This window comes from Glandiceps talaboti, chromosome 23 (genome assembly GCF_964340395.1).
Source record: "Glandiceps talaboti chromosome 23, keGlaTala1.1, whole genome shotgun sequence".
Taxonomy (NCBI): Eukaryota; Metazoa; Hemichordata; class Enteropneusta; family Spengelidae; genus Glandiceps; species Glandiceps talaboti.
Window position 1 is genome coordinate 11,113,964 of NC_135571.1, and position 14,169 is coordinate 11,128,132.

Below are 14,169 nucleotides of genomic sequence, written 5' to 3' on the forward strand. Positions count from 1 at the left end.
GATAAATGTTTGACCACGGACATTGTAGTATAAACAGAAACGTTTCGTGTGTTTGCTATAATCATGGAAGTATACTTACATGCCATAATCATTGTAGAATAACACAACTTTTTCAAGATAACTTATTACAGAAAAATAGAGGAACTTTTACACTCATTATTTATTAGAAGTAATACCAAAACTCAAGTCGGTCTAAATTAAATATCTCATTATTCTATTCTTATTTTGTGGTATTTGTCGTTATTTCCTACCCAGAAATTCATACTGGATTCTGGTCTAAGTATTAAAAGTCGACAATGTGAAATGGTCTTACTATGTTGTCATTTTACTATGCTATATTTTAAATGCGGGGTACCACTCACAGTACAGTACAGTGGGCCTTGAAACTTCCCCCGGGCAGCCGCCCCCGGGAAATTTCCATAGCATATCACAATGATGACATAAACCTATATAGTTATACCTCAATTTGTTGAACCACAGACCACTAACAACACCCCCTGATACTTCCATGGTAAAACAGTAACTACATATGTACAGTTGTTAAAACATTAAACTTTTCCACAGTAACTCTCCACATGTATATTTCTAAAACGAACAACATTTAGTGCAACAATATTGTGGAACACTTTTTGAAAGAAATGTACATTTTTTGTATTGTATCTGATATTCACATATATCTTAGTGGTCTAGATTCATTCACACACACACACACACACAAACACATACACACACACATACAAACACACATACATACATACATATATACATACATACACACACAAACACACACACATACATACATACATACATACACACACACATACATACACACACACATACATACATACACATACATACATACACATATCAAGATTTCCATCCATATTATTATTACGCTCAACACAGCAACATCAGGTACTTTAAATAATTCTGAAAAAACACCATTTCTTTTACATACTCAATAAATATCTTTATTTCGGATGAAATAAATGCATAACACACACTGTTGCTATAACAACACTCAAAGAGAGTCAATTTGCATAACCTGTTTTAACAAAGGAAAGTAAGTGTGCATTCAACATCAACTTTGAATTCACAGTTTTCTTCCAATAGAGATTTTTCTAAACATTAATCACTATTAGTGTGTAAATAATTTTTGCATTGTAAGTTTTTGCTAGTAGTATTTTTGATATGGACAATCTCAAAATTCACATGCAGATTCTTTTTTGAATAATGAAGGTACTTATTATAAATATGGAATAATTTCCAAATATGGAATTATTCTAAATGTATAAAGTCACTAACTCCATATAAGGAATCAATACTATCAAAAATGACATAAATAATTCCTAATATGGAGTTATTAAAGGGGCACAAGCTGAGTTTATACATATTTTGGCGTAGTTTTTGCTGCATATTTAAAAGTTACTCACAGTATTGTACTTACTGCAGCAAACTTAACCATCACTTGTAATTGACTGAACTCAAACTTGGTATTAGGATAGAACTCATAAACGATCCGACGACATAATTTATGGTACATACCAAAAATGTTCAGGAAATCCCATCTATGCAATCAACTGTTCTAACAATGTCAGAAGACAATTGTAATGTTATAGAAGACATGCATTGACATTAACATTATACTAGAATTTTATTTAAATATTTTCACTTGAGTTAAAAAGAGTATAAACACAGCTTGTGCCCCTTTAATTTGAAATATGGACAAATAGTGACACATTTTCTGAACATGAAAAAGTCACTTGTTTGAATGAAATCTTAGTTAAAAGTAACATTTTACATTTACAGTCAAATTTTGACAAATAAATATTTTCACAGATATGGTGGCATAAATATTTATCAAACACAGACAAAACTCTATACAAACCAAACAGTAATGTTAAATGTGATTACAAATCTCAGAACACTTGAGAAATAAATCGAATTTTAGGATCACAACAATATGCTGTGATATCATGATATTATCAATTCTGATGTAAAAGTAAAATCTCAGAAATATGAGAACATCAGAAAAATGGAATTAAAAATATCTTTTTACAACAAATGATCTACTATTGTTCCTGTTCAGCGCCATAGAACATTACATCATATTGGATTTTGGCGTTACAGAAATGCTTTTGATTGATTGATTGATTGATTGAAAAATAAAAGAGAAACAGAATTAAAAATGAAAACAAAAAGTGATACAAGTGTATCTCAGTAGAAATTTTGTGGACTGACTGACAGTTTTTAATTTGTGAATGCTAGCTTCACACGTTGATTTTTTAAAAAGGATGAAATATAAAAACATAATCATATTTGTAAATAAATATGAATATCAAGGAAAGCATATTACAATGTAGATGTCTAAAAATGTAAAATAGCACATGGAAAATAGTTGCTGACAATTTTCAAACCTTCTTGTTGTCATTTATATTCAGCCATTGGCAAAAAAAGTTGTTCTATCAGCCTTTGATATTGTCTCCCTAACTCAACAATGTACCAAATACAACCAGATTCAAAGATCAGTGAATATTTGTGGATAGGTATATTATACTGTAAACTTAGATATTTTTGCTACTAGAAAATATTTTGATTTTAGAGTCTTCAGGTAGTTCTCAAAGACTAATTTTTACTAATTACGAGACTGGTACCTTGTGTTCATGTACAAGAAGGCATTTTAGTCACGACTTATATTTTTCTGTGAACGAAGGAGATTAGCAAAAATTCCCAGGTTTACAGAACCTATCTAAACTATTCTCACTACATAAAGAAGACAACACTGTCATGCTTTCACATCTGTTAAAAGTGTCACTTGAACTCAAAATTGCCATTCTCAGGCCTGTACTATATATTGTCTCTAGAGGGCGCTCTAACACCCCCATCGTAAATATCCACGGCAGCAAGGCACACGACACTATCTAGGTAAAAGTAAATGTTTGCACACGGCACTCTTTGCTATATACAACATATTGCTTTAACAAGCAACAAAATGTTTTTGCAATCTGGCTCTGTTTTTGTTCTTCTAAGTTATCAGCTAAAAATCATTTGTTGATTTCTTCTGGTTAAAACACTAACAGAAATATATACATCTTGATATATAAATAACTCTAAATTTTTTTACTCAGATTTCTCATCAGTATTTGTATTTTTCTGTGAACCTGAATCTTCATTATTGTCTGTGTTGGTCTTCATGTCTTTGTTTCCTTCCTGTGTTAATCCCTGTGTCTTCAGCTCTTTGATAATGTCGGCATAAAACGGTGCAAACACAGCTCTGTTATGCGCTATGATCCTAAGAAACTGACCACTTAGATCTATCAGTTCTTTGTGTACTGGTCCTAAACCTGGAGGGATCTTAGTCTTGGGGTCAAAGGGCACCGTTGCTGAGATGACCAATCGGAAGAAAGCTTTTGTCCTTGCATCTGTAATGAAACAAAGTTGAATATACTTTTAATAATGTATTTAAGTCAAGGGGAAACTTTTAGTTTTGAAATACATATACAAGATGTATTCTTTGATTGACTATCTGTTTACATGTGAATCTGTATATGGATCTACTGTGTCTATGAGTGTTTACATGTGTAAATATTTTCATAGTGTGTGTGTGTGTGTGTGTGTGTGTAGGTAGGTATACAGATGTGTGTGTATGTGTATGTCCATGTGTAAACTGTGTGTGTGCCATGGTGTGTGTGTGTGTGCATACATAAGTGTGTATGCACATATGTGTGCATGTGTGTGCACGTGCGTGTGTGTGCATGCATGCATGTGTGTGTGTGTGTGCATGTGAGCGTGCATGTGTGTGCGTATGTCCCTGCGCACATGCGTGTGTGTGCGTATGTGCCTGCATGCGTGTGTGTGTGTGTGTGTGTGTGTGTGTGTTAGGGCACCACAACCCAAGTCCGGTAAACTTACCTAAAAGTTTGCGGACTTTGTCATCTTTGTCTTTCATATTCTGTATTTGTTTCTTGAGTGCATTTTGTCTAGCTTCATCCATGGCAGGAAACTGATGTTGTGTAAGACATTCATTGACTTCTTTACAGATCTGTTCACTTATACCAATCAGTTTAACATCAAGTTCACTGAAATAAACAACACATCAAAGTTAGTATTTTCAATGATCAATCTCTCATATACCATTGTTATCTGAGTTTAAAACCATGCATAGTATGATTAGATTGTAAGCTATGTCTGTTGCTCTGTCCTCATGGCCTGCTATATCTATTGAGAATGGCGTTGATGATGTGTAAGGGTGCCCCATCATGGCCTGATCTATCTGTTGTGAAAGGGGCTGACCAATGTGTGAGGGCACTCCATTACGGCCTGATCTGTCGTCAAAGGGGTTGACCAATATGCAAGGGTGCACCATTATGGCCTGCTCTATCTGTCACTAATGGGGTTGACCAATGTGCGAGGGTGCCCTGACACAGCTGGCTCTATCTGTCGTGAAAGGAGTTGATCGATGTGTGAGGGCACTCCATTACGGCCTGAGCTATCTGTCGTTAAAGAGGTTGTGGATGGAGTCTTTCTTCAATTTGAATTCAATTATAATTACTAATAGTAAATAATACATAAACTTTCTTAAAATGTAAGACTTACCCTTCTCCTTCTAGTAGAACTTTGATGACATTTTTAAGTTTGTCCATGAAACCCTGTATACCTGTTATAGCATTGCCTGCTGTGGTGTACGTGATGAGAAGAACCGATGACATTAATACCATCTCGTCAACTTTGTCTTGGATGTCATAAAAACGACTTTGGTCCATCAGTAATGTCTGTAAAATAAATTATAAACATTTATTGAATGACAATTCCTCTGTGTTGGTAAACCAGTGACTCAAAATGAACTTTTATTCCATACACAAACTTTAAATTTTTGACTGCACACTCAACAGATTGACTCACTATTCAGGACATGTGACCTTATGCACATGTGAGTTTAATAACGGATCATAGTCATTAGTATTGCCCCCCCCCCCCCACCCCCCCCCCCCCCCCCGTCTCTGTTTAATCATAACTTGTATGCTCACTGATATAAATGGCTTTTATGACTTCACGTTCAACAATTTTCATTTATCAAAACAATTTTCAATTTTGTTATAAGGATTCCAGGTTTCCCTTTAAATCATTCTTGCTGCAAATAAGTATACTTCTAAATATACTTCAAGTATACTTTAAGTATAATATATTTTGATGAGTGTAAAGTTTCTTACCTCTGGATATAACTGTGAGTTATCCCACTCCAGTAGATTTACATATCCCTGATTCAGAACCACTGCTGGAGGTACTGTTGCTATGAGACTAGATGCGGTTGGCCCGTCAACCACTGTGGTTGATGGAGATGTACTTGCGTTGGTAGTGGCAACTGACTGGAATGTTTGTTGAGCTTTGACAGCTGTATCTGTAGCTGATTTTAACCATAGTTTAGTGAACTCTAAACCATCTGTAAATGAAGGAGTTACAGTTCAAAGGTTAAAGTTGAAATGTCAAAGTTTGCTAACTTTGATCTGTAGCTAATTTTAACTGCTTTGAACTCCAGAACATGCTAAATATGAATGTTCAATGATAGTTTAATTTTTTTATTTTGTTTTCATTCTGATGCATTCTCATACTAGTGGTATTTGCACTGCAGTACAATACCAAACACATTATTGCATACCGGTATGCAAATGAGGATATAAATGAGGATGTAATTGTTCCTTCTACACAAAAGCGTATCATCGTATAGTGTCATTTTTGTTGTTTCGCATAAACATATGTAATAATAACAGAACCCCATGCTGCGTGAGTGCCAGTGTGGGTACTCAGGGGTATTTGCACTCGTGCTTGCAGTGTTTTCTGCTTCACTTTCACTCGCAATACTCATGAACGTACAGGCACAGAGAACACTGCAAGCACTCATGCAAATACCGTGAGTACACCATACTTGTACTCGTGCGTCACTGGGTTCTGTCATAATATTGTCTCTAGACAATATCATCTGTATAAATTTGATCTTGGCTGATAGTGACAGGCAAGTAAACAATTTATCAAGTCATAATTTCATTCACATACTGCAAACTTGACAACAAACTGACTGGCAAATAAACACTGCAACAAGTCATAATTTCATTGATACTGTGAACTAGACAACTGGCTGACTGGCAAGTAAATGGTGTTACAGTAATGCTAAATTGTCATTTTCATTTTTAGTTAAGACAATAACAATTTATCTAAGGACTAACCTTGTTCATCTTGTGTCTTGAGAAAGTCTTCAAACTTCTTACGTTCATACTCTACAGATTGTTGTTGGATATGTGGTCTCATACTTTGTATGGTAAAGTTAGCCATATCTAGCTTCATCAGTTCTAGGATATGGAAGATATTTCTGTAGGACAGAGAAAATGGTAGTTTTAAAATCTAACACTTTTTTGGGTGTAAAAACCTATCTTTTACATTCTAATGTGTTTGTTTGTATGTTTGTTTGTTTGTGAAATTGGGGCCTTCCATTATTTGAATCATTATTAGAATGCATAATTTTGTTCCAATACTGGACAGTAGTGTTGAGTAGTGTAGGATAGATTGGTGTAGTAAAGTGAAGAAGTGTAATTATCAATTGCTATGTATAGTGTAACATGACTCTATTGAGAAATGATACCTGTACAAGAATTTTATTATATCTCAAAACACTGAAGCTAAAAAGGTGTGTATGAAACCTTGGTATGAGGGTTAAACTTCTTTGCTGATGTGATTTTGTCATTGTGTTTATATTACATGGTAGAACCTATTTCTTCCTTACCTCCATGGTAGAACAGTACATGTATATACAATGAAGGTGTATAAATATGGCAGCTAGGCCCCTCTATTCTGCATACTGTACATATAACTGAACTGATATTCTGTCACTTACTAAATTGAACAATTCTACGATATCACAAATGTCTGTCAGTTTCTGAATTTCGTCATCTTGCACCTGAGCACACAGTTTAGATTATTATTGCTCTAGAAACTTTGATTGTTCATGACTGTGTGACCCACTAGTTTGATAAGAAATTGAGGCTGAATAATAGACATCTAATGCTCTGTCACTTACTTGAATAAGTCGACGATATCACTAATATCTGTCAGTTTCTGAATTTCCTCATCTCGGACTGGAGCACACAGTTTCGACATGATAGAGATGACAAAATTAGCATATTTATGGACGTCAATGGATTCATGATCAGCCTGCTGTTTAATTAATTCAAGATCCAATACTTCGTTTATCTCTGTTCTTATTTTATTGTGTGGCGGTAGTAAGAGAGACAACAACTCCTACAAGAAAAGAACAAAAAAAAAATTCATAAAAAAAAACAAAAAACATTTATAAGTAAAAAAATAAAATAAAAAAAACATTCATAAGTTGAAAGCCTAATTAGAAGACAGCACAGTAGTTGAGAGAGATGGCGCCTAAATATACCCACATCACACACTACACACACTCAGATGGTTGTGATGACTGTCGTAGTTTCGGACTCTACAACTGAGCACAGAGCATCGTGAGAGATCTGAAGTTTATGGATGCGATGAACAGACAATTCACAGGGACACCAATCAGATATGCAGATTAGCCAAAACATCTAGCGATCACATGACATAGACGTATCCCCGGGCAACAATATCTTACAGTCTAATAACACTTCCGCCAGTTTTCTTAAAATAGGACAGAAATTTCAGAGTACAAAGAAAGTCACAAGATTCTATCAGAAATTAAAAAGTTGAAAAGTACTTACTTGTTTAACTTCTCCCAGCATTCCTATGGCGTGTTCATAGCTTGGTGGATCTTCACTCAAACTTGATTGTAAATTATCCCAGAATGCCTTGTGAACAATCTCTTTGATTTGTTTTTCCAATCTAATTCAATAAATAAATCAAAATAGGTTTAGCTTCTTTGTAGCTTCAGTTTAGCTTAGAATTAAAATTTAGGAGTGAGAACAGATTGGTCCAGAAAAAAAGAATGCAAGGTCCTATGGTGGCACTGATAAGATAGCTACATGTAAGAACCTAGGATGGAAACCTGGGCTATAGGTTTGCCGGGGAGTGCAACAGTGCAAAGTATGTATTTCGAGAATTGAGAATTGTGTCAGGGATATACCCTATCATTTGTAGGATGTAGGTTGCAATGTGAAGGCTTTAATCCTATGCGCTTAAATGGCTGCAATGGATTGTATGCTCCCCGGGGAGTTGAGGAAGACTAAAGGGCTGTTGTGCCGTTCTGATCCGAGCCAGGGGTAATAATTGTAAAGTGCTTTGAGCACGGAGTGGGAAAGCGCTATATAAGAAACCAACATTATTATTATTATTATTATTATTTGTCTCCAAGGATAGACCATCTCATATCATTGTGTTACTTACGAGTATTCTGGCAGTTCCATTGGTTTGAGTTCAAAGTCTTTATCTACGGCTATTTCATGAGCCAATGCCATATTACCAACACCACTGGCGGCTGCCATGATTTGTTCCATTGAGGCAAATCTTGGTGGAGATGCTGTTAAAATAGTTATAGAAGTAGGTACATTAATTTTTTTTTTTTTTTTTTTTCTCTGAATCATGTTTTTAAATTTTGTGATTTGTTATGTACATACCGTTGAGATGTGTGTCGTCTAATGGTCTTTAAACATTAAATTATTATTATTTGGATTATTATTTATCATTTATTATTATTATTATTATTATTATTACAGTTGAGAGAGGTATTCTGACAATCAATGCTGTGTGTAGTAATATTACTGGAAAGCATTCTGTGTTCATACACTGTAAGTCACTGAAATGGTCAAGACAATTCAAAGAGTGTTCAAATAATTTTCCAAGTATAGAGCATTTTTTGACTTGTTGCTACCAAATTCTACTTTTCAGCCGATGGGAATGTTGAACTTTTATAGATAATCTTTCACATAAAAATGTTATTTTCCATGAATTTCCAGAAGTGAAATTTCTGAGACAAATGTCTTGTAAAACAAAGGAAGCCTTTGTTTTTACCTTGTGGGGTTCCTCTTGGACTTAATCCAGGACTTGGTGTTCTCAGCCTCTGTCTTTTCCTAAATATTTCCCCTTCACCTGAGGAGTTCAAGTCATGTGAGTCATCAGATGAAGCACCCCTAGCTTCTTGTTGATCAATATCTTCAGGATCAGTCTTTTTGTCTAGCGGCATCTTTGATTGTTTTATATTTTTCTGCAATGATTGAGAAAGACAGGCTTAAATTAGTGATGGCAACAGATGGAAAGTTTATTTAATAAAGAGTTCTCGGAAAACTTTCAAAATTACGGTTTGGAATATGATTCAAATTTAGGTGTACAAAACAGTTGTCATGGTGACAGTAATGAAAAAGGTGGTCCAGAAAAATAGAATGATCCTATTGAATTATTATTGCTTCACTAATAACCAGGCCCTTAATAGGACACTTTGTCGTATTTTCTCACAGAATAATGTGTGCTGTTTTCACATGTTTCAAGAGCTATCGTTTATACCATCTTCTGTATGGAGGTATATATTGGTACTAAAACTTAAGTACTGTGGGTACTAAATTCTTTAAGTCTCCACTTTGAAGTATGTAGTTCAACTTTAAGAGTCAATAACCATGGTATTGTACTGTGCTGGTGCTTCAAAGAGTTTGTACTCAATCATAAATGAAATAGGGAAAAATAATTCTGCCTTGAAATAAGTTTGCCTAAATTCTACAAATACAAATATCTTGCCATGGTTTGCATGCCTGCTAAGCCAATTCGATGTGCCAATGAGAAACACAGCAATTTCTGTAAAGTTGTGATGCATCAACATTTGATATTCCCCTAGACCTATGTGAAGGATACCTCATGAGAAAACATAGTTTTTTATCATTTTGTCCCATAAATTTACAAAACATCTGTTTTTTATATTAGACTACACATTCCTTGACAGTGTTGGCATACATGCCAAATCCAAACAAAACTCTACAATACAAGTAACTTTCGGTGTTAAGAGTACATTAGGTCACTCCGCCCTCACTGGTGAGAGAGGTTGGCCGATGTGTGAGGGCGCCCTACAGGAGGTGTACCTTACAGACTTGTGTTAGAGGAGTACATCTAAATACAATAACTACACAGAACAATCTATATATATGCTAATTTATGCATCACAAAAATTTACATTTTGAATTCAATTCAAAACAGGTACAAATTACAAAGGATACCACATTGAGAGTTAACAATTGACATCACAGAAGTATTTTTATCCCTGCATAAATAACCGGAGTTAGGTATAACTTGTAAACAATGGGGACCTTCAAATTTGCATAACCAGGAATAATAGTGACTAGGTATTATATACATACCTGTATTTATCACTATTGTTATTGTGCCAATACAAATTATATATATAGGTCATTAAGAATTTTGCATGATTCCCTCTGACTATTCCCCTCAGAGATCATATCATAATTATGATAATATAGGGGTCAATTTATATTTACCAGATATATATTTTACCAGATTTCCTTCAGAGACCCAAGCATACGAGAATTTTAAAAACAACATTTGGCAATTTACAGTCTTCAGGTACTTCTCAAAGATTAATTTTTACTAATTACCAGACTGGTACATTGTGTTCATGTACAAGAAGGTATTTTAGTCACTACTAATTTTTACTCATTACCAGACTGGTACATTGTGTTCATGTACAAGAAGGTATTTTAGTCACTACTTATTTTTACTGATTACCAGACTTGTACATTGTGTTCATATATATACAAGAAGGTATTTTAGTCACTACTATTTTTACTAATTACCAGACTGGTACATTGTGATCATGTACGAGAAGGCATTTTAGTCACTACTTATTTTTTACTAATTACCAGACTGGTACGTTGTGTTCATGTACAAGAAGGCATTTTAGTCACTACTAATTTTTACTAATTACCAGACTGGTACATTGTGTTCATAAACAAGATGGCATTTTAGTCACAACTTATTTTACTAATTACCAGACTGGTACATTGTGTTCATAAACAAGAAAGTATTTTAGTCACAACTTATTTTTACTAATTACCAGACAGGTACACTGCACTGTGTTCATGTACAAGATGGTATTTTAGTCACTACTTATTTTTACTAATTACCAGACTGGTACACTGTGTTCATGTACAAGAAGGTATTTTAGTCACTACTTATTTTTACTAATTACCAGACTGGTACATTGTGTTCATGTACAAGAAGACATTTTAGTCACCACTTATTTTTACTAATTACCAGACTGGAACACTGTGTTCATGTACAAGAAAGTATTTTAGTCACTACTTATTTTAACGCATTTGATTTCCAGTGAAAAAAGGAAAATAATTCTTTAGTGAAAATGTCCAAGTTTACAGTACTGCATATTGGAATCTTTAAATTTTACAATATTTATTGGCCCTTAATTTTATCTGGTTTCTCCTTCAAATTTAAAGATTTAGAGTGAATGAACTGTTTTCTTTATGAGATTTCATCTTCTGAGTTACCTGGGTTTTGAATCTTGGCAAAAACATTCCCTGAATATTATTACCAGAGTCAGCTGAATGTTGTAAACAAAGTTGACCTTCACATCCCAATAAAAAGGTCATCACTCTAAAGCCCTATCATACATGACAGTAATTGGCTCTGGTCCAGGTATAAATAAGTGTATGCCTGTACTATCCATTACATGGTTCAAGATTTGACTATAAATAACACCCCTGCAAAATCACTTGGAATAGACCATGTATTGTAAACATACAGGACCAAACCAAAAGTTCACAGAAAATGGGGAGGAAGAATTAAGTATCTAGTGATGGCAAAACAAGATAATTTCAGAAACTGTATTTAATATTCCAACATATATATATATATATATATATATATATATATATCTTGGAATATTAAATGATTTCAGTTTTAGATTAATGAAATAATTGGAAAAGTCAACAAATTGTAAGAATTTCTTCAAATATTTTTGTCTGGAAAGTGAGTGAGTGAATCCTGAAACTGACTGTGGTAACAATTTATTCATAACAAAATTTTAACTAAATTGAGATATACATTCTCAATTATTTCTCCACAATTCATGAATCGGTTAAAAACTTTACACATAATTCATACACATTGTTTTCATTTGAAATATCTGAATATCATTAATATATAACAATTAAATTATTGAATACAAACTTTACATAAATTTAAAAACTATTCATTTAAACAGAATTGTTAATAGAACACACAACAAACCTTACCTAGAACAAAAGAAAAAATATGAGATTTCAATTTTAGGACTTTTGACATAAATAAGCTCACTTTTAAACCTAAATTTTGACAACAAATAATAAATTAGTACTATTTCTACAACTCCAATCTAAAAGGAACAGTCACTGTAGCAAAAATTTTACAAAAAAAAGAAATTTCTATACATTAAATTTTCAGGGATGATCCAAGGTATTGAAACTGATATATTAAATACCTCTGTCACACAGTTGCTAATCTCCACAGCAGAAACCATGATCACTTCACACAAAGACATTCCAGAAAGTAACACATATGGCTTTAAGAACTATTTCTAACTGAAACTTTCAAAATTCTTCTCGAAATACATATCCAAATTGTATTTTCTTATTGCTGAAATTTGCTATGAGACACAAAATGACTGTAAATTGTATGTACTTCAATATTTTAGTTAGCACTGCAATTACTTCTAGTAGCTTTTCTTTGTTCTAAAATTAGTTCAACAAAATAACAATCTCTCTTCAAATCTGGCTAATAAAATTCCAGACAACAAATTCCCAAACATTTGAACAGGCGCAGCGATTATGTATATTACATGTACAAATACTTCTCCTTCAATAATTCAAGAGAAGAGTTAGTCAAAACGATTCCCTACCTTATTTATATGTCTCTTTCAGTCAAATCTGTAAAAAATTTCGGCTGCTGATTTTCAGTATATATACCAGTGTAATGATAAACAAAGAAATCAGCTGGGCTTCTGGAGCAGATGCTGACATACGTTTACAAATAATATGGACTAGTCCACTTGTATAGAGGGGTGGAGAATGATACCTTGAGCAAAGTGTTTACATTTTAAGAGCCCTAGGTTTGATGAATCATTCAACATACTTGTGGACTGTCTGAGCTAATGTTATCAACAGTTACAAAAACTCTATTTCTTAATAGTTAAGCAATTTAATATTTTTCTGCATCACATATTGATTATATTAAGTGTTACATTTCTTACATGCTATATGACTTTGAACTTCAGACTTAATTTTTTTAAAGAAATTGATCTAGACTTATCTTATTCACAGTCGTCTGTTTATCTGTTGTCTGTACTTATATAATATGTATATAGATAAAAATTTTTAAATATTATATGGCCACTTTGAGTTCAGGAAAGTTATATTTATTTAACACAAACGAACGCGTCGATATAAATCCTATGAAGGTTATAGTGCTGGTTGGTGAGTTATAAGGGTATATATTTATGTGTATTAAATTTTGGACACTTTCCAAAAGTGCGCACATGTTCTACAAGTTCCAACAGCCGGCCAGCAATGCAATGATTGGTAAGGGAGTCCTTGGGACGCAAAGTTAATAAGTCGCGTTTTTGGAAAATCTCACGTGGATTACACAAAACGTTATTTTTGTGGAAACCCGGCCGACTTGACTGAAAAACACGAACATAAAATCTAACCTGTGGTCGAAATTATAAACAGTATACTATACCAGTCTATAAAGAAATTAGATATGGATCGCGAAAAGTGTTAGTGTTACAAACTTTGAAAATCGACACAACTTGAACCGTACACCACCACCTCATATCCCTTTATAAACACCACAAACTCACCCTCGTTACTTGATTTTTGAGTAGATTCGGGTACTTTGAGCGACACGTCCTCTCTACTTCGAATTATTTTACTCTGTGTGCAAACTTCTAGCCTGTTCTACCTATATTATTGAATGGAAGTTTCTGGAAATTGCTGGATCAGTCAGCTGGTGAGCTCATTCTTTGTTTACGGAAATGACATCATGCATCCTCGTACAACAATTATTTTTACTGTTAATATGTTGATTGTATCATTTTTATATTTTATTTTTATCACTACTATTTACTCCATTCTTGTTGTTTTCGGTCTAATGACACATTTATTTTATAAAATAACATAATATACTCACATCAGT

At 33.7% G+C, this 14,169-nt stretch overlaps 1 protein-coding gene across 1 annotated transcript; it reads right to left on the reverse strand.

Moving 5' to 3' along the window:
- Positions 1 to 944: 944 nt before the first annotated feature.
- LOC144453025 (T-complex protein 11-like protein 1) lies at positions 945 to 13,943 on the reverse strand. The gene is made up of 10 exons (XM_078144290.1): positions 13,835 to 13,943; positions 8,995 to 9,187; positions 8,371 to 8,503; positions 7,749 to 7,869; positions 7,070 to 7,290; positions 6,222 to 6,364; positions 5,211 to 5,440; positions 4,597 to 4,772; positions 3,913 to 4,079; positions 945 to 3,422 (listed from the first exon to the last, which is right to left on the reverse strand). Exons 2-10 carry the CDS (start codon positions 9,164 to 9,166, stop codon positions 3,121 to 3,123), a joined length of 1,665 nt encoding a protein of 554 aa, XP_078000416.1. The 5' UTR covers positions 9,167 to 9,187; positions 13,835 to 13,943; the 3' UTR covers positions 945 to 3,120.
- Between the last annotated feature and the right edge of the window lie 226 nt (positions 13,944 to 14,169).

What these genes read in the sequence shown, in the direction of transcription:
- LOC144453025 (XM_078144290.1), bottom strand. Translation starts at nt 9,166, where the DNA reads ATGCCGCTAGACAAAAAGACTGATCCTGAAGATATTGATCAACAAGAA. An exon ending in ATGGAACTGCCAGAATACTC is followed by an intron (nt 7,870 to 8,370) that starts GTAAGTAACACA and finishes TTATTGAATTAG; the next exon opens with ATTGGAAAAACAAATCAAAG. An exon ending in GTTCTACTAGAAGGAGAAGG is followed by an intron (nt 4,080 to 4,596) that starts GTAAGTCTTACA and finishes TGTTTATTTCAG; the next exon opens with TGAACTTGATGTTAAACTGA.